Here is a 27,916-nt window from a genome sequence, read left to right on the forward strand (position 1 = left end):
TATGTCCATCTCACTTGGTAAACTGATTCCTTACCACCCCTGTTCTGAGTAGAGCACAGTTAGCACGGCTGGCTTGTCTTCATCATACATGGTGGCTTGCTGTGCTCAAACGTCTGTGGAGACACAGCACTGCCGTCAGGCCCACTCTGGGTTCTGTCACTGCTGTAGTTCTAAATGGGCATGGCAAATCTCAGTGGTGCCTCTTGTTCCTTTCAGCGTGCCTGGGACACTTGGAATTGGGAAGTTTTCCCAGTTCTCATAGAAACAGGTGACCTCTTTACCTTTCCACTTCTAGTTCTTGAGGGGCACCACTGGGTCAGCTGTCTCCTTGCTGAACTGAGCAAGGAGCTGTAAGAGATCCTGACTTCACTGGCTATTGGTCTTGGTGGGGGATGGGGAGGCTTTGGCACTCTTCTCTGTGCACAAAGTACTCTTGTTCCAGGGTCTCTGTCCCTCTATCAGGAGACTAGAATGTCCTTTTATATCTAATCTTGGTGCAAGTTGTTGGCCAGCAAACAGATATTGTTCAAATGTCTGGGCTTTGCGGACTTGTAAGTGCAAGCCCCAATAGCTCCTGCAAACAGTAGTTCCCTGCATAGCTGAAGGAAGCCTCTTCCAGAAAGGAGCAAAAATGCATTCAGAGCCTGACTCTCAAAACAAGTGTCTGCACACTTAGTACCACAGCCAGGCATAGAGTGCATGCACACTACCAGCAACAGGTCTACCTGGTCACTCGCATGCCTCATATCTGAATGTAGCCCACTGAGGTTCTGAATCTGCTCCCTGTCCAAGAAGTTCCAGGCGTCTCTTCTTTCCCTGGGTATGCATGTGAAACGCATTAATCCATGAGTTGTATGTGCCTCAACTTCTAAGGAGGCACATTATGAAGTGTGGGTGGTACACCCCCTGGCCAACACTAACTAGTCACTGTAAAGCTGAGTCCAATGATCTTTGGGGGCTGGAGAGAGCATTAAAGGGAGCAGAAGCTTTTGGGTCACCCAAACTTGAGTCCTTAGTTCTGCACTAGAGATGCAATTTCTTTTCTGAATATAATTTTTACTGGGGTCTTCTATACAACTACAGTGGAAAGTTGCTGATTCCTGTGATCAGATGAGTCGGTTCCTTTGCTGGACAGATGTTTTTTTTTCCCCATAAATTAGTACACGTGACTAAGCTTTAAAAAGACTCCTCTAAAGCATAGTTTGGAAAAGCAAGTTTCTCATCACCAGTATTTCCCCAAATTAACCATGGATGATCCCTTTTTTCTTCAGTGTCTCCAGAGTCTGTCTCGAGCAGTCTCTTTGAGGAAATAGAAGCAGGTTCAGTTCTTGGAAGTGAAGTCTCGTGTGTATTTTGACTTCAGTAGTAAGGTGGCTATGTATCAATTCCAAATGCCTTTCCTGAGCTTACACAAGGATCAGCTCAGTGTCCCATCCTCCAATTGTGCCATTGCTCTTCCTAGACAGGCTTGGTAACACCAACAAATCCTATAGTGAAAGGGTGGTGGCGGGTTAGCCTGAAGTAGCAGGCCATCTTCCTTCCCTTATGAACTTAGATGTGCCAAGCAAAATTTGAAAATCTCATGCTTCAGACTTAAATGAAAGCTGAAATAGCCTTCCAACTGCTTTTCTATGTCTACAGGGGAACTCCAGCCATCGGCAGGCGGCTGCTGGTGTAGCTGAAATAGTGTAGACAGGGTAAACAGCTATAATCTGCAGTTACTGCAGCAGTGCAAACGCTTGAACCCAGGTGCAAATCAACTGTACCTGTTTTATCGTTTGCAGTGTTGGTCACCAACATCTAAATTTGGGTCACATCCCCAATGTGGACTAGAGCTAAGGAGAATTCATTTTGATAGCCACCCTTTGTGTCCACAGTTCTGGCTCCTTCCATTACACAAGCAGTCTCTACCAGCAAAGCTGTGTTCTCCACTATTCAGGGGCACTAGCCTGGGTGTGATGCCTTAGCATGGCTTGTCTGTTTGAGAGATGTGCAGTATCTGCTAAGGTTCCCATGATGACGTAAAGGATAACCTCCTGCAGTGAACCATGTCTGGGCATGAGGCCACCAGGAAAAGTTTGAGGCAGAGGAAGCTGGTTCTAGAGCATCACTCTGTTCCATGAAACTGACTGCTGCTGAATACAGGCAGACTGGAGGAGTGTCTCGCCGGCTCATGCAGAAGGGCTGCTCCATAAAACTCCTAAATCTCAGACCTTGTCTTGTCTCACGCTAACTTAACTTCTGTATGTTCTGAAATTGCAGGCGTGACTCTGGCTACAGCTGTAAGTTTGAAAGCTGCTTCTCTTGCTCCTCTATCAAGGAGAACTGGCTTGTGCCTCTCTCGCTGCTATATGCTGAGTGAAGGCCTGAGAACTGTTCCAGAAGTCTTCTACAAGCTTGAAATATCAGCACATTGGTTCCTCCCTCGTTTACTGTAGGATCTATAAATGGGGAGCTTCCTCATCACCCTGACACTTCAGTCAGGGATAAATCTTTCTCACAGACCTCCTCTTCCAAGATTTCTCAAGTGGTTGTTAGACCACTTAGTTCTAAATTACTTTAAATTAGAAATTGCTTTCCCCCCCCTCAAAAAAAGTTACATTACACGGCTTCTACAGTCCTGTTAATTCTTCAGCTGTCTGTAGTCTGAAGGAAATGGTAGACAAGATGTGCTCTTCTGACATTGGAAGGCCAGCCTTTGACATATATCCTTGGCTACTGAGAGCTTTCAGAGGAACTAAAGTACTCAATTAATGGGGGAAGGGAGCAAAGTCAGACTTGGCAGAATTTTATTCTGCATTCCTAATGATGGATACTAATGTGGCTCTTCCTACTTGGTCAGTGACTGAGAGGATGTCAGTTTTCCAGATGAATAACTTCACTAGGAGAACTTTTGGCTTGGTGTGTCCTTCATCCATTGAAAGCTGTCTTGTGTGCTGGAGGCACACCTACTTCCTGTGAGAGCCTCCTCTCCTGGAGGTTCGGCACATGGGTCTTCTTTTTCCAAGTTGGGAATAATGTCTGAGATGTGAGCTGCTTGTGAAACAAGATCTAGTCTCTCATGTGAACAGTTAATGTTTCCTAGGCTGCCTTTGAAGGGTCTCTGCAACAAATGCAAACTGGTCATTGTAAGCTTGAGATGGTGACCAAATGCTAGAGCTCCTACCTAAGCAGCTGGCAGTGTCTCTCCTCCCCTGCTTGTCTGCCTCAGCTGTTCTCAGAGGCAGTCTCCCACCCAAATGTGTTCCTCACCGCTAGCTAGGGAGAATGTATTTAGGTGGAGGGAGAGCATGGGTGCCAGGAAGCAGCACTCCTTCGCAGCTTGCCTTTGAAGGCAAATGGGATGGCTGTCAAGGCCTAAGTTCATACAGAAACTCATAAAATGGGCAAGATCCTGGCTTTGACCCAGTTTTAAAATGACTCATTTTGATCCAATCACCCTTCCCAAGGGCACTGCAGGTCTGCTGTGGGGGTTACTGCTGTAGAGCTTCCATTGTTTGTGATGTAGCAGAGTGTCAAGGGCTTTCCCTGGATCCCCTGGAGTTCTGAATCATGGGGTAGAGTCAGTCTCTGGAAACACTAAGCCCCATCAAACCTGGAACCACAGAGCCAGGCTGGCAGCTGGGTAGGCCACCAGGGTTAACTTCATTGAGGTCTCAAGTACAGTGCAGGTTGCATCATAAGCAAGCTTGGGAGTCCCCAGAGTGAGGGTCTCTGTTATGGGCTCCCACCCACAGAGCCGGGAACTCTGGAGTACTGCTCAGAGAGAGCAAACAGGAAATCTTTAGACTGAATAGCTTCATACAGTCAACACAAATGGCTTAAAATCTAGGGCAGGGGTAGGCAACCTATGGCACGCGTGCCGAAGGCGGCACGCGAGCTGATTTTCAGCAGCACTCACACTGCCCGGGTCCTGGCCACTGGTCTGGGGGGCTCTGCATTTTAATTTTAAATGAAGCTTCTTAAACATTTTAAAAACCTTATTTACTTGACATACAACAATAGTTTAGATATATATTATAGACTTATAGAAAGAGACCTTCTAAAAATATTAATGTATTACTGGCACGCAAAACCTTAAATTAGAGTGAATAAATGAAGACTCGGCACACCACTTCTGAAAGGTTGCTGACCCCTGATCTAGGGCCTGCAAACATCCTTCAAACACTGCTGGTTTAGTGCTTAGCAAGTCCCACTGACCTTGGTCGAGCAAACTCATTATGAGCATTGTAGGATTGGGCCCTCTGCTTTTAACTCAAAGGCTTCCACTTAGTTAATTAACACTGTCTTGAAGGAAAATATTCTCAACCCCACTTGGAAATTAGCATGGCTCCAGCCACTCAGCATCACTATACAGACCTTGCTAACCTGCTAATGTAGCTAGGCACCAACTTAATCTGCCTATAACTGCTCCCCAGTTAGGTAAGCCCAGTCCAACTGCAGAGATAATTGGGCAGTCCACAAACAAATGAGGCAAGTAACTAGGATCTACTGCTCTGCCAAGCTTCCACATATCCTAGAGCTGTTAACCTGAACTTTGGTTTAACTCAGTCACTGTGGTTCTCTAACTGCAGAGATGGCTCGTTAACTCAGAACACTGGATGTAGGCAGCTGCTAGTGTGTTGGTACAGCTGTGTTCAGGTGGCATAATGCTGGCTGTGGGATTTACATATGGCCCACAAGTAGCAAAACTTTCTCCCTATTTTTTTTCTCAAGGAGAGGTCAGCAGTGATGCATTTGGCAGCTCTGAGGCTTGTGTGGCAGGACCAGCCTGCTATGCATCAGAGCTTGTAATGATCAATGACTAATCAGTTTTTTTAGACTCTAACAAATTCAGCTGTCTTCCTTGAACAATACACTAGCTGTATTGCTTTCAAACATGCCACGTGACTTCAGAGAATCCTGAAACCATGCTTACTCTAGCTTGGACAGAATGTCTCCCAATCCATACAACAAACCTATACTCTGGAAAGAGACCCAGTCTCCCCTCATCCCCTAAACTGTTGATGCTAGCTTTTCCTTAATGCTTGATCTGCCAGTGCAGCTCCACCAGCGGTAGCAACAGTCAGCACTAGTACAGAGAAGGCTTCATGGGTCTGCTCAGGCTGGTGGCAGGCACCTGGTCTGTGCTAGCACTCCTGCTGTTCCCCCAGCTAGAGCTGAGCTCGTGTTTGCAGTGGAGGAAAGTTCTGGCAGACAAGGCTGTAGCATAAGGGCAGATTGGGAATTGAAGGGGAATTAACAGAGTAGCAAAAACTGACACTCTCTTGCTTATACTCTAAAAGGGGAAAGTTAAGCTAGGGCTGTGCAATACCTGGCCTCCAGTGTCCTGAGGAACCAGAGCTGCAGACTGGAAGGTTCCTGTGCCATAGGACAGAGGTTGGTAACTCTGGGTACGCAGGTGTCTTCCAGGGGGTACATCAACTTCTCTAGATCAGTTTCTCAACCTGGGGGTTGAGCCTCGAAAGGTGGGGAAGGGTTAAGGGTGATTGCTAGTGCAGGTATGGCAAGCAGGGCAGTTGCTTGGGGCCCCACGCCACAGGTGGCCCCATGAAGGTAAGTTACATGCTTCAACCCCAGGCAATGGGGCTCAAGCTGATCCTGGAAGGGGTACAGAAGTCTGGAAAGGTTGAAAACCACTGCCATAGGGATCATCCATGTGCTGTGGACACAGGTGGAAGGAATCCTACTCTAAACCTCTGCATGGTGCTTACTGTTGGTGATGGTACAGCCCAGATTTCTCAGTGCTTGGTGGGGGAGGATGAGTAAACATTGGAACACTCCAGCATGCCACTAAGGTTTGTCTTAAATAGCCTTAATGCCTCCATCAGCTAACTTCTAGCAGTCTCTTGCCGTTCACCTTTTAAGCTGCAAGTAGGCACTGCGTGGTGCTGACATGTACATAAATTCTGCATTTCCTACTTGTAAGGAGGTGCCTCTGGCCTTGGCTTGACAGGGATTTAAAGGTAGGTGCTGGAATATGTTCACCAATGTTTTCAGACTCTAGTATAGGAAAAACGAGACTGGTCTGCCCTAGAACTATCGAACACATTGGCTAATGATTTCTGTAACACCTCTAGGTCCTAGTCCTGGCGTAAGGAAGGGGTGGGGTGATGGCCACTTGACCAATGTTGAGCTCTCATGAAGGCTGCCTTTCTGAAAACCAGCTCCTCCTCAGGCTAACTAGGCATCGGCTTTGAAGCCACAGCAGACTTTAGACTAGCTATAAATGCTCTTCTAAATCGATTGAGCCTTCTGCAGAACTGTCCCCCTGCACAAGTCAGGGCCCTGCAGAGCCTGGCCTGGGTGGTAACTGTCAGCGTTTGATCACGTGCTTGCGTGAGGGAAGTCTCCTCTATTCGGGTGGGAGGGGTACATGTCCAAGACTTAAACCCACGTGGAGTTCTGGACCAGGTGCTGACAGCAGTTTCAGCAGGCTGCTGACAGGAGATGCTCTGGTAAGGCTTGGCATTGGATAGCAGCGGTGCAGTCTGAAACGGCACTGGGAGGGAATACTCTGCAGCCCACATGCTGCTGTGGGAGGAGTGATGTCAGGAGTGTCTTGCCTCTCCAGAGATGGAAACACAAAGGTGATGGGAGATTCCCTGACAACATCAGAAGGTGATGTGCACTTGAGTCTATGGGCTGGCTTCTGGGCACGGGCCTGTTGACGTGTTCATCAGCACGCTCTGGTAGTGTTGGTAGCCATGGCAGCTACATGTACATGTCTAGCTGTAACCAGTTCAGGGTACCACTTCCAGTGTTCATGGCCACTCCTATATACCTGTTGTAACCAGTCCTTGTTCCTTCCAGCTCTGTGCAATAGGGTGTCCCATAATGCATTGCCCCACATGGCATTAGGGTGGTGTGTGCGCCTTACAAGCACTTGATTCCTTGCTGAGACCCTAAGGAATAGCTGCCCAGACTTTGCCAGCATGCACTTGTGCAACATGTCTGAGACCAGGTGAGCCAAACTGGGAGCAGAACTCTGCTTTTGCAACCAGTGCTAATGGGGCCTTGGCTCTCAATTCCTCTGCTCTCCCTCAGCTGGGACGGCAGCTAATGAGGCAGATAGTGTTAAACATCCATCTGGCCACCCAGGCTGGCATTGCTGACTCTGCACGTTAACCATGATGCTGTTGCATCTGTGTTTCAGAGTGGTCCAGCAGTTTTTTCAGGAGCCCGCTAGCTTCCAGACACAGCCTGGCCAAAGGAGATAGCACGTGTCTAACTTCTGTCCAACAAACCTCCCCGCCAGACCAAGCCTCCTCGATGCTGCCTGATATCAGAGCCTTTCGGGAGTGTGGGTGGGGAAATGGGTCCAATATGCTAATGAGGGGATTTTCTCTGTTCTAGTTCTCAGCATGCTCAGTAGCCCTCTGGGGAACGTTTTGGGAAAGCCCCCTCTGGGCTTCCTGCCTCTGGACCCAATTGGCTCGGACTTGGGAGAGAAGTTTCCCACGCAGACTCTGAGGAGCTCCCGCCTGGACAGTCGCGCGCTCCTGGATTCCCGCTCCAGCAGCCCTTCGGACTCCGATACCAGTGGATTCAGCTCTGGATCTGATCATCTCTCAGACTTAATCGTAAGATGGTTCTTGTTTTTCCTAACCTCACAAATCTTTGCATTGCCCTCTTAGGTCAAACACTCAACTCCTGGCACCTTAGGTGAACAGCATTGTGCTGCAGAACACCGTGACTCTATCCTGAGACAGTAAAAAGGAATTCATTGCTCCATTGTTCTCTCAATAGCTCCTACCCTGAAACTAAAGGAGTTGCTTCCCTTCTGGATCTGCCTTCAGCCAGGATTTGGAAGATAGACTGGCTTACCCAGCACCACCCTCCCAGGGTGAGGGGAGCAGACCATTGTGCCAATTTTTCCTTAAACAATGGACACTAAAGGGGTAATTTACTACTGAGATCTTTTTTTATGGCATTACTCATCAGAGTACTTAGACTTCAAATTCAGTCACTCTCTATAAAAGTTCCAGGACAAACACTTGCCCTACAATCCCCATGCTAATTGAGATGACTTCAGTCATTTCTCATGTTTAAAGAAGCTTCTTTGGTAAGGCTCAAACAGCTAGAGCAGCAGTTCTCAAACTGTGGGTCGGGACCCCCTTTGAATGGGGTCACCAGGGCTGGCTTAGACTTGCTGGGGCCCAGGGCTGAAGCCCAAGCCGCATTAGACAGGGCGGAAGTCGAAGCCCGAGGGCTTCAGCCGTGGGTGTCCGGACTCAGGTTGCAGGCCTCCTGCCTGGGGCAGAAGCCTCTTGAGCTTCAGCTTTGGCCCCCGTCCTGGGGTTGTGAAGTAATTTTTGTTAGAAGCCCTGAGCTAGAGTGAATGGCCTAAAGGAGGAGGGGGCAGTGAATTGACATGGGGGTGGGAGGATGCCATCAATTGTTGAAAGCAAACAGAGTAGTCAGGTATGTCTTTTACCTGTCACTTAGTGTTGTGCCTGTTACAAATACCCTTCAGAAGTGTTCTCAAAGTTGTCAGATTTAAAGGACACTGGCCCAAATCTTAAACTGCATTAAACAAGGCTTTAAAACTGAAGGCTGATAACACTTCCCCATGTTTTTCACTAGTTCAGAGGGAAACGGGTTTCTAAAATTTAACTGCAGAGGATTTCTTTTGATAGTACTTGCCATGTGCTTTCCAAACAAATTGCCCCTGCCCCCAGAGTTATTAACTAGTTAAAGGAAGGGGAAATAAGTATTTGGCATGTTAGAGCAGTAAAAGTATTTTAGGATATAGGTTATTGCCTGTGGCATGGCTGGCTGGCTAGTTTCTTTTGTAGCAGTCTTGGAGGAAGGATTTGCAACTCAAACACTGCAGCACTGAAAGTAAAACTGATAGCCTCACCAAGCTGAGGGAAATGCAAAAAGCAAAATTGATTCTTTAACTTTCACTAATGTGGAGTGCTAGTAACTTGGGAAAGACCTCTTTAATTTTCAGAAGGGACAACAAAATTAGTCTGGGTTGTAGTTATCAAGCAACTTAAACTAGCCACCTTCAGACATTTCTCACTTTCGCGCAGTCGGTCTGCCACTGCCACCACCGATGAATTGGTGCTGGCAACCAGGGGAGATTCTTTCCAAAAAAGGCTGGTGTAGACAAGGCTCTGGCCCTACTCCAGAGGGCTCAGTCTAGTTGTCACTGGGGAAAGTAAAGGAAACAGTCTTGCTTCTCATGTTCTGTAAGGGTAGCTTTCAAATTACAAGTCTCTGCTTATTCTTTTATCACACTCATACACTTGACTTGCAGGGCTTAAAATGGAAAGTCTTTCCTAGTGTGTTAACAGGATTTGTGGGAAAGTCTCTCTCCCACCCCATGCTGGGCACTCAGATGCCACAACCAAATGTTGGATCTTCATGCCACCTGCTCTCTTGGTGACAATCTCACAGGACTGTGACACTAAACAAACTTTGCAGAAGGAAGCGATTGGCAAAAACATCAGTTCTATGGATCTCCTAATTGTATGTTTTGTGCATGTTGCTCAAAGCTAACTGCTGCTTCCTCATCTGGTGGTCAGGGCCCACGTACTTACTATCCACAACATGCAGCCAGCTATACAGTGTTCTCCTAATGCACTTGGTTCACAGCTGTGTGCTTTGGATTCTAGATTAGCAGACCAGAGATGGCTAGAGGTCTTCAAATTCTAGTCTGTTAGATACTAAACCCATTTGTCCTGGGAGAATCACTTAAATGATTCTGAGCAGCTCTTTTGAGACTCATTAACTTTGGGTTTGGTATACAAATTCCTCCAATCCTGTCAGCACCATGCAATGCCTCTGCTCTGGTTTGCAATTTGCAGTTCTCGCCCTCCTCACTTTTCAGACCTCTTCTCCACATACCCACTTTTTCTGCCGCAAGCAGTCTACTGCTCCACTAGCCTGAATAGTATGTCATACGAGTTTCCCGTCCTCTTCTGAGGTGTCGCTGGAGATCCCTGTGAGCAGCACTTCCTTGCAGCCTCTGTTTAGCCTAAGCTGCTTTGGGTTTTTCAGACTGGGTGTTCAGAGCATCCCTGTAGCCAAACCCAAAGGAGACCTGCAAGCTACTATGTACCTGCCCAAGACTTTCTCCCCTGAGCCACAAAGGGAAATGGTGCAAAATCCAGCAACAGTAGGTACTTCAGAAGGTCAGGCTCTCCCTGGACTCCAGATAGTCTGTTCAGATGGCCTTTAATCCTTGGAAGGCTTTACTCACATGCTCAGGTGCTAACTGATGACCATGAGGGGTGGGGAAGGAATTTCCACCAGGTCAGGATGGCAGTGATCTCGGGGGTTTTCACCTTCCCCTGCAGTGTGTGGTTGGGGTTCACTTGCCAGGATGATCCGGGTATCTCATTTAATCATTTCCCTGCCATTGCAGGGGCACTGGTGCACCTCTGTCCCTCCTATTCTCTGCCTTTGGCACATCACAGTCCAACTTCCCATGAGCTGTAATACTACTTGCTAATTTTAGAGACAAGGTGGGAGATCTAATCTTCTATTAGACCAACTTCTCACTGGATTCAGTATGCGGGTGCTAGGTGGCATCGATGGCCTGTGAGACACAGGAGATCAGACTAGAAGATCTGCTGGCCGTAAATACTGACCTAGATCTCTACAAGTGACCTGGCCTGGGACCAGTAGGGAATTAATCTGAGAGGAGAGCATTTCAGTGTTCAACCCTCTTCCATTTGGAGTGAACTTTGACTCCTTATGGGCAAGACATGCAGCATCCAGAGCATTACTTCTAGCCTGAGTGTACTGATAATCCCCATGCCCAGCGTGCTTTGCCTGAAAGCGTTCTACTCTAGCTGGTATGTTAGAGCTCCATCTCCTAGATCAAAGTACAGCTTCACCGCAGCATTGGAGTCTGAAATGGACTTCTCTGGGACCTTCTTCCATAGAGCTCTAGGTACTCGGGAAGGAAGGGGATGGATCAGAGCAACACCTCTGTAATCTTGCACACCAGGTGCTAGCTGCAGGCCGGTCACCTGCCTCACACAGTACCCTGCTGTGTAGAAGCGATGTCTGGAACCCATGCTTGCCCAGCTGAAGAGGAGCTGGCATAGCTTGCCCAGCTGAAGAGTACTGAAAGGCAGTCTAATGTCAGTAGGACTCTGGATTGCACTCTGCCAGTCTGGCCATCATTTGGCTCCCTGTGGCCCAAATACTTGTCCCTCTGCAGCCAGCTTAAGTGTCAGTGACCACCTTGCACTGATCAGTGGTAGATGCTGTGTAGGAACCTGCCCCATGCCTGACAGACTAGTACTAGGGCAGCCAGGGGCTTGCCCCATGTGGGTACCAGGAGGGAACTCCTCATCCCCTCAGTGGGCAGCATTTCCAGTGTCTGCATTCTTAGTGCAGATGTGCCTGTTGAAATGGCCACACAGCAGCCAGAGTGTTAATGCTACACCAGGTCTCTCTCCCACCCCAGTGGAATCATGACTTAGCAGATTTCCTACTTGATGGTGAACTGCAGATTTATGGACCAAACATGCTGGCCACCTTCAAGTAGCTTTGCCACATGGCAGGCAGGGCACAGATTTGCATGCTAGCGGTTCTCCCCTCCACTGCTGTCAGCAGCTGTAAGACTCAGCTATCCAAACATCGCAGCCTTGAGTGCCTGCCCACTTCCTGTGTTGCATTGTGGTAGCACATAGAGGTCACGATGGAGGCCAGGCTCCAGCATGCAATGTGCTGTGCACACAGGTCCCTGACTCCGTATCAATGACAAGACAGCCCTAAGGCAGGAGGAGGAATCTGCCTCCTGCAGATGGAACACAGCCCCAGATTAAACGGGGAGCATCCCAGACTAGTGACTTAACCATGCGATTACTTTTCAATCGACATAAATCCACAAGGACCCTGCCTTCTGGCTTGCATAATTGGGCAGGAACACCTGCTCCTCTAGTCAAGTAGGAGGGCTGCTGGCTGCCCTGTAGCAGTTCAGGCTGTCATGGGCGTCCCTTTGGACTGGGAATTACTGAGCATTTTGTTTCTTGCAGTCAAGCCTTCGGATTTCCCCACCTCTGCCCTTCCTGCCCCTCAGCGGTGTGTCAAGGGACCCTTTAAAGATGGGTGTGGGGTCACGACTGGATCAAGATCAAGCTGCATTGGCTGCAGTAACTTCCTCCCCAGCCAGTGCGTCTAAAAGGTGGCCTGGGGCATCTGTGTGGCCGTCCTGGGACCTGCTGGACTCACCAGAGGACCCTTTCAGCATTGAAAGAGAGGCCAGGCTTCATAGGCAAGCAGCAGGTAAGTCAGGGCTCGGGGTCTCATCGCTTATTTTACATTACTATGGGCCCAGTCTCAGACCACAGCCCCACTGTTCTAGGAGCTGCACAGACAGCCGGAAGATGGTCCTGGCCCCAAGGACCTTAGTCCAAGTTGGTAGTGTGCTCCATAAAGTCCCCTAATTGCTGACCCTCGCTTTTGGGGGAAGGAGGAGACTGGCCTCGATGCAGGGAGTGGTTCTGGGATGTGAGAATACTGTTCTTAGCAGTTCTGGGTCTGGTAGGCTGGCAGGAAAGTAGCCTTGAATGGACAAGTGTGCCTACTCTTGACTAGAAGCTGTATCCTTGTTTGAGTGTGGCAGCCTCCTGAGACCAGGGAGCTAGGCAGAAAGTTATTCATAGATTGAAATGGCTCCAAACGGTCCTATAAAGCTACTTTTGCATCTGTTTTAAGCTGTGAACGAGGCAACCTGCACCTGGAGCGGGCAGCTCCCTCCCCGAAACTACAAGAACCCAGTCTATTCCTGCAAAGTCTTTCTGGGAGGTGTTCCATGGGATATCACGGAAGGTAAGTGGCCTCCTGCACTCCTCGGGCTGCAGACCTCTACAAGAGCCAGTCCTGAAGCTGTCACTAGAGTGTGTCGGGAAGGGCCTCGATACTGAGGAAAGCTTCTCTACACCCCTTTCCCACAGCTGCCAGCTTGCTCCACACTAGGACAGGTAGTCTCCATGCACCCAGGGTGTTTAACCCGACAGGGCTAGGCTAAATACAGAGGGCTTTCTGTACACAACTTGGCAGCTGGCAACAACTGGATGTCTCCAAAGGAGTCTGAGAAATACCTTCCCCCAAAACTGCCAGGGCTGGTGTGGGGTGGGTCTTAAAAGCTCACTATCTCCCCCCTCCCCCCCCATGCCCCCAGAAAAATGTCTAGCAAAGAGCTCTAAAGACATCGAGCAGCTGGGGGTTAGCCCAGTGTTTCCTCTCAGCACAGTACTCAAACACTTAATTCTGAGCATGTGACTCACTGAAGTCGCTGCTCTCTGCCTAAAAACCTAGTGCTTGTTGGGGGCCCTGGTTGAGCACCAAACTCTGCTGCCTTGGCCATAGCACAGCTCCATTCAGTCTCTCCTCTTAGAGGAGGGTTAGTCATGCACACAGGCATTCGCCCCTGGGGAAGGGATGGCTCCAGGGATCACAGTCCTTGCACCTCCAGGGTGGGCTCTCCTGCTGCCTCTGAATGCAACTTTCTTTGTGCAGCTGGACTGATCAACACTTTCCGTGTGTTTGGCTCACTGAGTGTGGAGTGGCCTGGTAAGGATGGCAAACACCCTCGCTGCCCTCCCAAAGGTAATATGCCTAAAGGTAATAGAGACATGGTAGGCCTACTTTTTTCCCATGCTATGTTACAGCACTGATGCTGGGATGGCACGGCTGCATGCTGGTGACTAGATGGGACAGAGCACTGTAGGGTAAACACTCCGCTCTCACATTGTTCTGCACAAGGGTAGCACGGTTTCTTTTCTCTTACTAAATTTCTGCTAACCTGTCCAGAGCAAGGCAATGCATATATAGACTGTCTGTCTGGAAAGCACATGGGGGAACTCCTGCCCAGAGCTAAGCTGGTGCTGCAGAACTCTGACGTGGGACTGGATTGCCAGTCACCATTACTGTGTAAGCATCCCACACTGGCACACACCAGGCAGTTAAATACAGTACATGGCTACTCGTTATGAGCAATGTTACAGTTAATCTACAGCAAGCTGAATTCTGTCCCCTTGGACTGTCTGCCCAAGAGCAGAATCAAACTAACCAGACTAATGGGTAACTGTTAATCATGAACGGTTTGGTTAGGTGCCCAATGACCTTGCTCAGTGTATTAAGTAGTCTTGGGATCCAAGCACTAGCACTTAATGAAACACTTCTGTGCTGTCCTCAGTGAATTTAGAGCCCTGGATTGATGCATCATAGCAGTGAAGCCAAGGATGCTGGTCTGTTGGGAGCATGTTCTGGCCAGAATAGTTACACCCGTCACTCGTGACACTGATACCATCATTCTGTGCCAATCCCAACTACCTAGCTGACAGGGAGGTGTTGAAACTAATTCCATTGAACATATAGAGTGATGGTACAGGTGGAAGGATGAAGCACAGAGCTGAGTGCTAGCTGTTCCTTTGATCTCATTCCATGCAGAGGAAGACTAAAGTGGATGCAGTTCAAATGGGGTGGCTGGGGGGCATTTAAAAAGGCTTGTGCTGGGATGGGGGTGATCCCTTCTTGCAAGCGCTGCTGTTCTAACTCAGCACTCTTCCCACTGCACCCCCCAGGGTACGTCTACCTGGTGTTTGAGTCAGAGAAGTCTGTGCGGGCCCTGCTGCAGGCTTGCTCCCAAGACCTGCTGAGCCCTGATGGCCTGAGCGAGTACTACTTCAAGATGTCCAGCCGCAGGATGCGCTGTAAGGAGGTCAGTGGACTTGCTAGCCCTCCAGCTCAACTAAAACAAGACATTGCAGAGCTTGTGCTTGATGTGTCTAGAACCAGTGTCGGTGGCTGCTTATGGTGCAGCAGTGTCCATGGAACTGCCCTGCTAGGAGGCTGAAATCCATAACTCCTTGGCGAGGAAGCCTTCGGAGAACAGCCTCTCTGCAGAGAATATTGGCTGATGGGCAGTCTGCCAGCCTCCTGCCCTCACCTGCTAATCTGGATGTTAACGCAGAGCGGCAGCATGGCCTATAGAAAAGGTCCTCAAATGCTCTCCACTCAACCCCCACCCTCAGTCCCATGAGCCTCATGCTCCACAGCAAGAAGCCATGGCTGGGTGGGGCAGCTGGGTGAGGTCTGTGGGGGGCGCTGGGGTGTGGGGTGGCTATCCTGCTCCAGGGAAGCACTGCTTAGACACGGAGCTGGCTGAGCATGGAGCAGCAAGGGTCAGGCAGGCAGCTGGCTCCTGGCTACCTTTCCGCAGTGCTTTCCTGCAGCAGAGGCAGTGTGGGCATAGAGGATGGGGAGGAAAGGTGAGAAGTAGCAGCAAAGAAGAGCAGAGCTGCTTAGCCTTTAGCCAAAGGCTGGCAGCTCCTAGGATTTCCCTGCTATATCCTGCTCCTGTGACACTCATGGAGGTTGGGAACCCTCACTTGTGGGCTGGTGGATTGAGCAGGGACCTCTTGGACTCTGATTCTGGATTTGCCATAGACTCTGGCCCCATGCCAGCAGCTGATCTTCTGTTTCAGCATGTATAGAATGAGAACCACTTACCACCTCAGAGAGCCAGGGTTATTTTTACACTGCTCTGTGGGGAGAGGGGCTTGGCTCCCTGGCTCTTGCAGCAGGCAGGCTTGATGGTTGCAGAACGAATGGCCTTCATGCATAATGCATATTGCTATTACAACTGTGGATGTGCTTGGTCCCAGATGTAGTCTAGACTGCCTGTCTCGATCTGGGGGCTGGTGAAAGGTGCCAGATTGGAATTCCTGAGACAGAAGCCCCCTCTGACCCCAGGGCAGGTGCAGTCTGGCCAGCAGCTGTACAAGTTTGCATGGTTACGGAATTGAGATTCCGCTCTTATCTGCACAGGAACAACAGCACTGTGCTCCAGACAGCTCTTCTGTTGTCTGGCCACTGGTAGCACCTTCAGGCTTGGTGATTTAGCTCTGAGCCTTCTATCAGCTGTCTTGCAGATGGAAGCTCCTGTAGAAATTGACAGTAGGTGGGATGTTGCATTGAGCTGTTCCAACAATAGGTCTCTGCAGGGCGATGTGACTGGGCAGTGAATATAGGTACAGACAGTAGGTAAAATCAATCTTGCCTGGCTGGTCCCTGGCTGCCTGCCCCAAGGGACTTGTGCTTTTGATTCCAGCCTAGCACTGCAGTTTGGTGATGGGGCACCGCTCCAACTGATGGGACTGCTCCTGTGGTGTGTGGTGCTGGCGTGTGGTGGCTGCAGCCATGCCAATTGAGATCGAGGCACTAATGGAACTGGCTGCTCAAGGGGCAGAAACATTTCCTGCTGGAATAGTACCTCTTGCCCGCCAGTAGCTGTGCTGGCTCAGGACAGGTGGGGGAGCCCAGTTAGCTAGCACTGGGGGAAATGGAAAACCCAGCAGAGATGTAGGGTCTGTTACCTCTTGGTGGGGCAGTCTTTCAGCACTCCCCCAGGATGGTGCTGTGCAGAGTGGGGCGAGCAGAGCACTGTAGCTTGTGATAATGGGCAAGACCACATGGTGCAGAGAACTCTGGACTCCAAAGGCAGCAGGCAATGGGTGGGGAGGGCCCTGCTATGAGGCCAGAGTGATTAGGCTCCTGAGGGGCCAGAGTCTGTCTTCAATGGACTCAGTAACCCATTGAGATTAGTATTGGGTAGCCCCAGGTTTTAGCTTGCCAGGCTCTAACTCACAGGTGACTTACCTGCTCATGGGCGGTTCCAGGTGCAGGTGATCCCCTGGGTCCTGGCAGACAGCAACTTCGTGCGAAGCCCATCTCAGCGGCTTGATCCCAGTAAGACGGTCTTCGTGGGGGCCCTGCATGGGATGTTGAACGCAGAGGCCCTAGCAGCCATCATGAATGACCTGTTTGGAGGGGTGGTCTATGCTGGTATTGACACGGACAAGCACAAGTATCCTATTGGTAAGTGTCAGAGCCCTGCATCTCCTAGGGCTGCATGTAAACATCCCCTTGACACTTCTGGCAGGGCCTTGTCCACTCCAAGGGGCAGAGAGTAGACCAGCCACTCTGCAAACAAGGAGCCCCCTTGCCCCAGTGGCTGGAGTGTGCAGGGGAAGGGAAGAAGGTGGAAAAAGGCTATCTGGCTTCCCAGGGCAGAGTCCCGGCAGTGTATGAATGACTGAGTGCAGCTCAGTTCCCACAGAGTCAGGTGTGCAGCTAGGAAAGCTGCTGGGACCCTTGACAGGCCTGCGGCCCTTACCAAAAGGGCTGTTCTAAGCAGTGTCCATCCCTCTTCCCTGGGAGGGAGGGTGCCACAGCACTCTTACTGCACTCCTCCTCTGTTTCCTGGGACTAATCTCGGCTCTTCCACCACAGTGCATGAGTCATTCTCCAAGCAGCACTTGCTTGATGCTGCTTAGGGCTGACTGGAATGAATTGTGCTATTAGCCCCAAGGGCCTATATCCCCTGAAAAGGCATTTCTTTGGGCTGAGGTCCACAGCGCTATTACAATGGGCACTGTAGGCTTCTGGGGGCAGAACCAGTCCTGGCTAGCTGTCAGAATGCCCCATCTCCTGATATTCCCTCTGGCTTTCTGCCTCCCGCTGTCCTCCCTGCTGCAGTTCCAGACATTCCAACAGCTGGTTTCACTGCCTGTTCCCAGCTGAGTCCTGGGGCTACGTCTGCCCTTTGGGAGATGGTCCCTTCAGCTCTGCTCTCGCTGCGAAGATGCTGGCAGCGGCTGGTGCTATGTCAGACTCAGGGAGCAAGGCTGGCTGAGAACCTGAGGCCAAAGGAAGTCTGTCTTCTGCTCCCCCTATTGCTGGGGAGCTCTGACAGCTCTGTGGCTAGGCTGCAGTACGCTCCCCTGCCCTGGGTAGAAAAGGAGGCAGGGTTGGAATAGAACTAACTCCAGGGCTCCACCTCCGGGAGGGGAGTGATGCCAGAAGGGCAGCATGGCAGGTGGAAGATGGCACCTGAATCCTATCACTCACACCGGTATCTGCACCTCTGACTGCAGAGCTCAGACACTCCCTCTTCCCTGCAGATCATGGCTGGAGAGCACCTGATGCTGCCAGTGCAGTAAGGGGCCTTCACACCCAGCTCCCTCCCCCTCAGACAGCCCCCCTCGATCCCTGCTCGCATCTGACTGAGACCTCCATGGGGAAACAGCCCTCTGTGGATCCTGTGCATAGAGGTGTTGAGCTTCTGCGGAGCCTTTCCTTGATGCCACGGCTGGCCTGTGTGGGGGAGGGGAGACTAAGCCTCCAGCCTCTGAGATCACTAGCTATGGGAAGTGTTTTTTGGAGCAAACCAAGCCCAGTCTTGTTCCCCGGTGAAGCTGGATTATGGGGACAAACTCCCAAAGGGGAAATGTGTGATCAAACCAGGGCTGGATTCCCACCTTCACGGAATGCAGCAGGGCAGATTAATGCAGAAAAGACCTGGTGTGGACCTGCTGCTTGTGCTAGGTGTGCAGGGACACAGGGAATTCTTCCCATGGGGAGAAGGGCCAGTAGCCTGAACCAGAGTTTGAGAATCAAGTAGGAAAATAGCGCTGACTGTCGAGCAAGAGTGTACTGAGTATTGTGAACTATGCCTGGAGTCTGCAGCTGCGCTGGAGGAGAAAGCTTTCAGTCCTCACACACCTTCCCAGACTGCAGGATTGGGACAGGGATTTCCTGCCATTCCCAGCTGCCAGTGTGGGGCACAGTGCCCTAGAGTCCTGGCTTTCTCCAACTTCCGTTTCAGGTTGCCATGCCTCACCACAGCCTCTACCTCCTACCACAGCAAATGGCAATCGGGTGATGAGTAGCAGCTTGGATGTGGAGGAACCAGCAGGCAGTAAAGGGCTGCTAGGCCCACCATTTCTTCCACCCTCAGGTTGCTTTCTGTAGAGACTGAAGGATTCTCAGTATGCACCAGTCAGCTTTTCCTGGGATCACCACCAGAGACCTGTACCTATTTTCATGGACTCATACCTGAAAGTTGCCTCCTTGCTTTACTGGCCCTTCCTTCCAGCATGGGAGTTGTCAAGCAGCAACAGGCTAACAAGAATAAAGAACTGTGAGCTGTCATCTGCCCCCTTCTGGGCTCCTGCATGCTCTCACAAGCAGTGCTACCATGGGTGTATGGCCCCTCACAACCTATAAATCACATGGCCCAAGGGGGTGTCTATGGCAAAAGTGGGTTTCAAATCGGTTTCATGCTGGTATATTGGGCTTTGGTCCTTTGATCAGAGGCTCAGACAGCTGGGAACTCTATCTTAGTGATACAATGGGAAGTGTTATAGAAAACTGAGGCTATTCAGAGTAATCAGAAAAGGCAATTTCCAATCCAGACTCCTGCCAGATGCATAGAGGAATTCAGGTCACATGGCAAGCTGAAGCTATCTGTGAAGTACAACAGGAGAAAATACCTATTTGCAAGTGTTAGCTAGAACAAGTGCCAGGTTCTTTGATCGCAAAAAGCCTACATATAGCTTTGATCAAATGAGGTCTGTGCTCACTGTCCAGAGGAGGCACTCACTGGGACTGGGCAAGAATTTCCGAGCCAGCTTTGTCCCAGCCCCAGTCTCAGCAACCCATGGAAACATTGCAACATGAATGAAATCAGCTATTGTAGACTTCAGATCAGAGCATTACAACCCACTCTCAATGCTGTTCCGAGCCTCTCTACATCAGAGAGAAGTAGAACAGGACCCTATCTGAAACCTCTAAGTTCCTAATGGAAGCTTGTCTTCAGAGCATTCCCATTTTACCATCATCTGACAACTTATGTTTTGCAAACAAATGGAAGCCACCTTTTCTTAACTTTGATCACTACCATTTGATTGTGCATGTGCTCCCAGGGACTCTCCCCAGCATCATAGTGGCAGTAACATTGGCTTTAGGGAAGAAGGAAATTCACTTCGCTGGTCACGAACAGAGTTTCTGATCAGGATTCTGTATGGAGGAAAGCTGAAGCAAACACTCCAGGAACCATCCCACTGTATCTTGGATTCAGGACAAACATGGTACCAAGGGAATTCCGTTACAAGATTCATCCTCATCTCAGGCCTGCAAGTACAAGCACTCCTCTCAGAGAACATGAATGGAAGATGACGATTCCCACCATGAAAAACAAGTTGGTGTCACAAACAAAAGGCTAGTCCGTGTGGTGTGCCTACTGGGACTTCTGATCTTGTATGGCCATGGCCCACAGGGCTTTACCATTTTGCTTGGACAACTCATCTAAATGCATGAGACTTTGCTATGGATATCTGCTAAACAGCCACATAGCCATCAGTACATAAGTTCACCAAGTTCTGCTTGTTGGTCATCCACTTTTCACCAACACCATGTACTTTCTTTTGGCAGAACACTGCTCCTTGCCTTAGTGCATCCATGGAGACTTGCATAGGAAAAACCCCTTGTTTTGGATCATCCTGCTTCCTACCCTGGAGGCACACTATGAAAATCCCATTGTAATGGATCCGTGGATCTGAGCTCAAAGACTGGGGAAATATATCCATGTATGTCTGAACTTTCTTCATGGATCTGACCCACTCTGGAGACAAATGGATCATCCAGCATAGATGGAAACTTGACGTTCAAGTATTTAGGTTTGTCACTACTTTGCAGTAGAAATTCTTTCTCGGAGTACAGTTAGGCTTGGCAGGACTTGATTTTTATTTTTTCCCTAATTGATAGAATAGTGATGGGCATTTACCAATTTTAAATTATCACAATTGTGGGATATGGAGGGGTCAAACAATTAACAGATGCTGAGATTCAAAAAGTTAAATCTTTAGCATTGTCAACATCACTTGTCAAAACATATAATGTAAATACTCTTAAATCAAACTCCTTCTCAAACTGTTCCTTGTTGTGCCTGTCTGTAAATCGTAGTTATCATTGGAAACATTATTTCCTCGGTTTGTGCGTACAGTGAAATCGTTGACTGACATTTACTGATAACCATGCATGGGCTTGGAAGGGTTTGATAACGCACCTAGTTTAGGAAAATAGACATGAATGATTGTGGCTGCAGAAGCTGTCTCAACTGGAAGGAACTCCAGGAGGCAGGGTCTCCTGACTGCCAGTGACTGGTCTACTTCTGCCCCCAAGCAGGTAGTGTACCCAGTGTATCATCCCTGCAGAACCAACACTGGAACGGACTTTACCATAAACCACATTGAACGCCTATGCTGTGCTTCCGTGTGTTTCCCACGAGTTTGGGAAAGGGGGAGGCATAGCCACAAAGCCTTGATATTCTTCTGATGGAACATGCGCTGATTGCCTCATACTAGGAGAATTAGGCCTGCTGCCATAGTGGCTTTTCCTTGGGCCTGAAAGAGCGAGCCTGGAGATGCTGCAGTTCAGTTCTTGGGGTGGTTCTGGCTTGGTGGCAGCTCACCCTGCAGGTTCTCTCCCAGCCTCTGCATAGTTTCCTCTTGGTGTTGCACTAATGGTCTGGCTCGTTTCAGGATCTGGCCGTGTTACCTTTAACAACCAGCGCAGTTACCTGAAGGCAGTCAGCGCTGCATTCGTGGAGATCAAAACCACCAAGTTCACTAAAAAGGTAAGTGGGGTCAGTAGGAGAGGCTCTGCTAGGGCTGCCTGGCACCCGGCCTGGTGTGGCAAATGGCACCAGGCTCTACCTCTGGGTGCTCTGTCTGAATACCATTAGTCTGCTGGCTTCCTATGGCCCAGCCTCAGGCCCTCTGTTTGCAGAGGAAACCAAACCGGGACACTGCCAGCAACATGCTGTAGTCAGTCCAGTCTGTTCCTTGGACTCATCCCCTATAACAGTCATCTGTCCAGAGGCCTGGCTGGGATCCTCCCAGGGGTTGCTGTTGCCTGTCACAAGCGGGTGATGGGGGTGGAAAGGACAAGCAGCGCTCAGGCCTGCCTCCAGATCTCTGTTCCTGTCTCACGTGGCAGCTTGCTCACCTAGTAGTCAAGCTGGGCTTTGGGGTCCTGAGAATGAGTTGCTTTTAAGCTACAGGATGTAGCTGTGACTGCACCATCATCAGGGGGTCAGTCCACACCCTAAGCATGCTGGGAACACTGACACTAGGCCCTCTGCTGTCAGGCTCCGCTCCTGAAGGGCTCCTTGTGGCTGGCAGTGTCTGCGCTCCAGCACAACTCTGGAGGCGTTGGTCAGTAGTCCAGCTCCAGTACAAGCCCTGGGCTGTCTCACTAAGTGGCTGAGGTTAGGTCAGGGTTACCCTGCCTAATGACCAGCCCTGAGAGTTCCAGTTGGAGGCGGGTGAGACCAGTACGTCTGCCAGTGCCAGGAATACTGGGGGGAGATGTCTGAGAGGCTATGCTCCTGGAAATGCTCAGTCAGTGCTGCTTCAGAGAAGCCCCTTCAGGAGTGCTAGCGAGAGAGCAAATAACCATGAGGCCAGAGAGCAAATACCAGAAATGCTGTACCTGTATCCATCCCTGGGAGTCCCTCTCAAGTGGGAAAAACTACTGTGGGGCTGGCTCTAACTGCAGGGACTCAGGTTGCTCACTCAACCAGCATGGGGGAAGCGGGACTGTGCCAGCTGCCCTGCTATGGGTGGGTGCTGGTAACTGTCTCAAGGAGCTGGGTGAGTTTGGCAGGTGGGGCACTAGACAGTCTTTCCCCACTCCCTACAGCTCACAGACCTGCCCACTCCCTCAGGCTGTCACCCTGCCTCCTGTTAGGCAGTAGTGCTGCTCAGCCCATGCCTGTGCCGAGAGCTCTGGCCCAGGGACAAGCAAAAGCTGCCTGGTGTGGGGAGGGGACCCTGCAGCTGGGACTGATGGGCAGCGGCTCCAGGCCTCACTGGGGCAGATGAGCCAGTGGTGGCCCAAGAGGTTTCCCACTCAAACAGCTGCAGTCTGCCCTGCTTCCAGAGGTGCCTCTGATGGTGTGCCCAGGGCACCTGCTTGGGGCCTCCTGCCCCCTCTTAGAGGAGCTGTGTTGGGAGGGGAGCACAGCCTATCCTCCAGTGCCATCCACACTGCTGCAGCATGGCATGTACCCTCAAGGCTCATCTGGCCACTCCCCCCGTCCCTGGGGTGAGTAGTGAATCTGAGAGCTGGGTGATTAGGCAGATTCCCCCCTCTGCAGGCACCTAGTATCCATCATGTCCATGCACCCTGCACTAGAGCAGCCACTGCCCATGGCCTGGGGACTGAACATCTCCAGAGACAATTGGGCAGCAACAGCCAAGCTGCTGTGGTCTGAAAGCATTGGAGTAGGACATATCCGCTCTCAGGGGCGGCCTGGTACATGGGCGCTGAGTGCAGTGGGCACTAGCCAGATCTTCCTTGACCTCTCAGGACAGGCCCACTGACTTGGGCAAGGGTTGCAGAGGAAGATGGAGGCTTTGCCCCCTGTAAATGGGGTTTCTGGGACTCTCCACACAGCAGTCTGGGAATCCCACCCCCAGCTTGTTACAGGATGGGCCTTGGCTGTGTTGCCTGAGTCTGATTGTTACTGGCCTCTCTGAAGGTCAAGACCTTGCCAGGTGCTGAGCTGTGCTTGAGACTTCTTCAGTTTGTCCCTGGGGCCATCAGTGCAGGGTGGTTTGGGCCCTTTAACTCTGCCCAGGGAAGAGCGACTCCAGCCCCCTGCTGCAGCTCTGTAGGTACTCTGTAGGGGAGCTGCTGCTCCTGGATTGTCTGCCCCAGTCAGTCCAACAGGGAACAGCTCCCCCAGTCCAGCCTGGATGGGCTTCTGGACAAGTGACCGTTATTTCTTTGATCACCCTGGGGTCCCTGGAGCCCAACTTAGATGGCCTGTTTGCTGAGGACAAGCTCTCACCACCCCTGGTCTGAGCCTGTCTGGAAATAGTGCTGAGAACTGGAGCCCTGCCAATCACACTGTCCCACAGTGCACATAACCTCCCCCAAGCACAGCATTACCTAAACAGTCACCCTCACTGCAGAGCTGCTGCTGCACCACCACAGGTCCAGCCAGGTGTGAGCTGCAGCCAGAGCAGTGCTGCTCCTGACCTGCCCAGTGTCCTGACTTCAGCCTGATTGACTCTCCTTGCTCTTGTGCAGGTTCAGATTGACCCATATCTAGAAGATTCCATGTGTCAAGTCTGCAGTGCCCAGCCAGGTCCCTTCTTCTGCAGAGACCAGGTAACTCTACCTTCACTGGGGATCATACCTTACCAGCTAGCTGTGCTCAATTCAGGAGCAGGAACTTCACATGCAGCATGTCCTTGAGTAGACCGGGGTCTGCCCGCACAGCTCCTGGGCAATACAGTGACAAAGGGGTGCACAGAGGGTGCTACCATGCTTGGTGTTTAGAGGTCTGCCACAGAATGTGCATTGGCACTGGGGATGCTTGTTATCTCTCACTCCTGGTCAGGTGCCTCAGATAACCCCCCTGAGGGATCCAGATGCCTTCCCAGCCTGCATAGCTATAAGGACACTAGCCAGGGCTCAGGGATGGGGATGAATATGCACTTAGGGGCAGGACAGCCCCTTGGTACAGCACATTGGGGTAGGCAAGATGCCATCTCTTGTGATTTTTTCATGCAGAATGAGGAATGAGTTTACTGGCCGTGGCAGGGCCAGTGTTGCTTCAGAAGAGCAAGCCTTGGGTGGAGGCAATAACTAGGATGATTGCACAGTATGATCATGCCCACTTAACACCAAGTCTTGGGAGTGTCTGGTCTGCAGGTAACCAGGGACTGCAGACTGGAGCCCTACAGCCTGCTGCATCTGGCTCTGAGCCAGATAAAATGGCCTGCTGAGCGAAGTCAGTGGTGTATTTGAGGTCTGATATGGAAGCCACCAGGGCTAGAAACAGATGCAAGCTACCTGCATGTGAGGGCTAAAACCGTATCTGTATTGAAGTGGGGTCTGGAGGCAAGAAGCAGGGTGAGAACAGAGGAGCCTTAATGCAGGGCTCACTCTGTTGTGTTCGGTGTCTCAAGACCCTTTCATACTTGCACAGACTGAAATGTTTCCAGATTGAAACAAGCTCAGCCAGGGAAGGGCTTCTGGACCCTTCATCTGGGGGGATCCAGCAGCCAGGTGCCGCTGCTAACCTAAACTGAGTGGTGACAAATTTGTAAGGTTGATGCAAAAACATGGTTAACTCCACTGTTTGCCTGGGATGCTAGTACTCCCCTGGAAGGAACAACTCGCGTGTGGTAGAATGGGGATCAAGCTGCCTTGAGCTTGCTAGGAGAGGGAACCAGAGTCTAGAAACACTGATCTACAAGCCTTGCGCAACACCTGGCTGTGAATGCGAACATGTGGTCACTAACACCTACTGTACCACTATGAAATAGGCATGGCCTGTGCTGCAAGCTGCAGTCCATGGATGTAGGCACCTGGGCACTTGGAGGTGCTTTACACCCCAGAATTAAGGAGTGCACTCAGATGAGCTTCTCTATTCCAAACTCTTTATCTCCTTTTATTGAAAGGACAGATTTCATTAGGGAATAAAACTAACTACTCAGGAAAGCTGAATTCAGCAGTTACTTTAACTGTAGCCCCCTCTCAAAGTAATACAACTCTGGGATGTAAAAGGTTTTCTGACCAGGGAGAAGACTCTGGCTTTTTTTAAAACAAGTCTTCACTTTAAACCAGGGGACTCAAACTCGTGGCCTGCGGGGCTCCAGCAGTTTTGGGACCGGGTCTCTCTTGGCCCCACCTGCCACCCCCAGGCACTCCCCAGGCAATTTAAAATGGCCTGGGGGCCCAGCAGCACAGTGGAGCTGAGCGGTGTCTGCCTGCTTGCTCCACGTATCTGCTGGCCCCTCCCTGCGGCCCGGGGCAGGGCTTTGCCTCTGCGGCCAATGGGAAGCTGCAGAGGCAGTGCTGGGGGCAGCTGTGCCCACAGGCCCCCCTGCCCACCCTACCTTGGAGCCCCAGGTAAGTGCTGCACACACACACACCCCAAACTCCCTCCCAGAGCCTGCACCCCAGAACCCTCCCCCACCTAAACTTCCTCCCAGAGCCTTAGGCAGGTGGGGGGTGGAGTTTTGGGGAGGTGGGTTCTGGGCAGCATGAGTGACATTATTGGCCCACTGGGAGGATTTGAGGACTGGCACTGGCCCAAAGGTAAACTGAGTTTGAGACACCTGCTTTTAAACCCTCGTTTAAATACTACCAATGCAAGGGGCTAGCGTAATGACCCTGGAGACTGATGTCCCCTCACTACACACCTACTGAGGCAGCATCACAATGTTCCCTCTCGTTGTGACCCCACTGAAACTCAGAGCATGGATTGAGCAGAGACTGAATTCCTTCAGGAGCAAAGGTCTCATCTATTCTCACCAAAGAGATGAGTGCGGATGCTGGATCACTCCTGGCATGCTCCAATTAACTGGTCTCTAGAGGCAAGATGGCTTATCCCATAAACCAGTCTCTCCTCCTTTCAAGAGAGACTCAGCTGCTTGCAGCAGTCTTCCCCCCCCACCCCCAGTAACCTTCAGTACCTGTCAACCCCTTCAGTAATCCCTGCCTATTTCTCCCCGTAGGTCTGCTTCAAGTACTTCTGTCGCTCCTGCTGGCACTGGCAACATTCCATGGAGGTCCTGCGTCACCACCGCCCGCTGATGCGCAACCAGAAGAACAGAGACTCCAGCTAGAGAGGCAGCAGATGCACCAGGAGCTGCTGCAGTTACAGGAGAAAGTTCTTTTGTTAACCTGCCAAGTGGAGAGAGCACGAGCGTGCCTGCCAGTGCCAGACCCAGACTGGGAACGCGCTTCCTGAGGACTAATGGGGAAATCTTACATTCACGTTTGCACTTGCTGGTCTTTATTTGTTTCTGCACTAATGCACAGTGAATTTTGTCGGGTTTTGTTTGGGGGTTTTTTTGAGGGGGGAGGGCCCCTCAAACGATTCTGCAGTTCCCAGACTTTGGTTCCTCGTTTGCTGACAAGAAGCAAAAAGGGCCATGTTTTGAGAAGGTGTCTATGCAGATGCCTTCACCTAGGTTTTTTATTTATTAAAGGCGCTTTTTTACATTCCTTGCAATACTGATGGTAATAATGCAGGTCTCATTGGCTCCATTTTTTTGCAGTTGCCATACAGTGCCTTTCCATTCATTTAACCCCCATCTGAACGGCATAAACTGAATGTTCAGCTGGCGTTTTTTACTGTAACAACAAAGGAGACTTTGCTCTTCATTTAAACCAAATCATATTTCATATTTTACGCTCGAGGGTTTTTACCAGTTCCTTTTTACACTCTTAAAACGGTTTTTAAGTCGTTTGAAACAAGAATTTTTCTTTCCTGGCAGCTTTTAACATTATTGCAATTTGTGTCTGGGGCTGCTGGTTAGAAGACAAGTTTCACAGTTGTGAATCAAGGGGTTTGCAACAAAAGGACGACAGGATTTTTGGATTTGAAACTGGACCGGATAAACAATCTCTGAGCTGCTGTATATAGTTTTAAATAGTTTGTTGCACTTTTTTAAGTTGCACTTAAGGGGGGTTGATAGAGGTTTTTAATCACAGTCACAGGACTTAATTTTCTTTTGTAACTGAGCTAAAAGGGCTGCGTCATGGTGGGCAGACAAAGGTTCATAGGAGCCCTTTCTCTTAGAGGGGACAAGTACCTTTCCCTTTGTTTAAGAAATGTAAAAAGCAACAGTGCAGTCAACTGAAATGCTGCTGGGATTTGAGAACTTTATAATTTATTTTTTACTTTCCCCTCTATTGGAAGCTGTGTGCCAAAGAACCAGTGTCATATTTTTTTTCCCTTTTTCCTGCTGAGCTGATGTTGCATATCCCAGCTGCTCTTTGTGGGGTTTTTGTGAAGCTGTGTGTGAAGTCTCTACCTCATTGTAGTATATGCAGGCAAGACTGCACTCTCCTACAGATGCGTGGAGTAAGCTGTGGTGTAGTTTTTGGCACATAATAAACACGTTGCAGCAGTTCTTAGTCTGTGTCTCTTTAATGGGGATGTGCAGGGAGGTGGAAGGAGCTGCATGGGAGAGCACTGGGGAAACCACCTCCCTGTTGAACAGCAGTTGTGTGCACAGGAACTAAGGCCTTGTCTGCACTAAAGTAGTAGGAAAAAACCGACACTGGGTTGTTACTG

At 50.4% G+C, this 27,916-nt stretch overlaps 1 protein-coding gene across 5 annotated transcripts in view; it reads left to right on the forward strand.

Moving 5' to 3' along the window:
* The window catches only part of CPEB1 (cytoplasmic polyadenylation element binding protein 1), a 63,630-nt gene extending 37,171 nt beyond the window's left edge, over positions 1 to 26,459 (forward strand). For 2 of the 5 annotated variants that reach the window (XM_065412011.1, XM_065412014.1), the window contains exons 3-11: positions 7,357 to 7,583; positions 12,000 to 12,249; positions 12,682 to 12,795; positions 13,486 to 13,590; positions 14,553 to 14,689; positions 16,650 to 16,848; positions 21,354 to 21,448; positions 23,911 to 23,991; positions 26,349 to 26,459. In XM_065412011.1, the coding sequence (XP_065268083.1) occupies positions 7,357 to 7,583; positions 12,000 to 12,249; positions 12,682 to 12,795; positions 13,486 to 13,590; positions 14,553 to 14,689; positions 16,650 to 16,848; positions 21,354 to 21,448; positions 23,911 to 23,991; positions 26,349 to 26,459 (1,319 nt within the window). Of the gene's footprint in view, positions 1 to 3,258; positions 3,278 to 7,356; positions 7,584 to 11,999; positions 12,250 to 12,681; positions 12,796 to 13,485; positions 13,591 to 14,552; positions 14,690 to 16,649; positions 16,849 to 21,353; positions 21,449 to 23,910; positions 23,992 to 26,348 lie in introns of all 5 variants that reach the window. The other 3 variants (XM_065412012.1, XM_065412013.1, XM_065412010.1) reach the window with 3 other exon arrangements.
* Positions 26,460 to 27,916: the final 1,457 nt, after the last annotated feature.

This window comes from Emys orbicularis, chromosome 10 (assembly GCF_028017835.1).
Source record: "Emys orbicularis isolate rEmyOrb1 chromosome 10, rEmyOrb1.hap1, whole genome shotgun sequence".
NCBI lineage: Eukaryota > Metazoa > Chordata > Testudines > Emydidae > Emys > Emys orbicularis.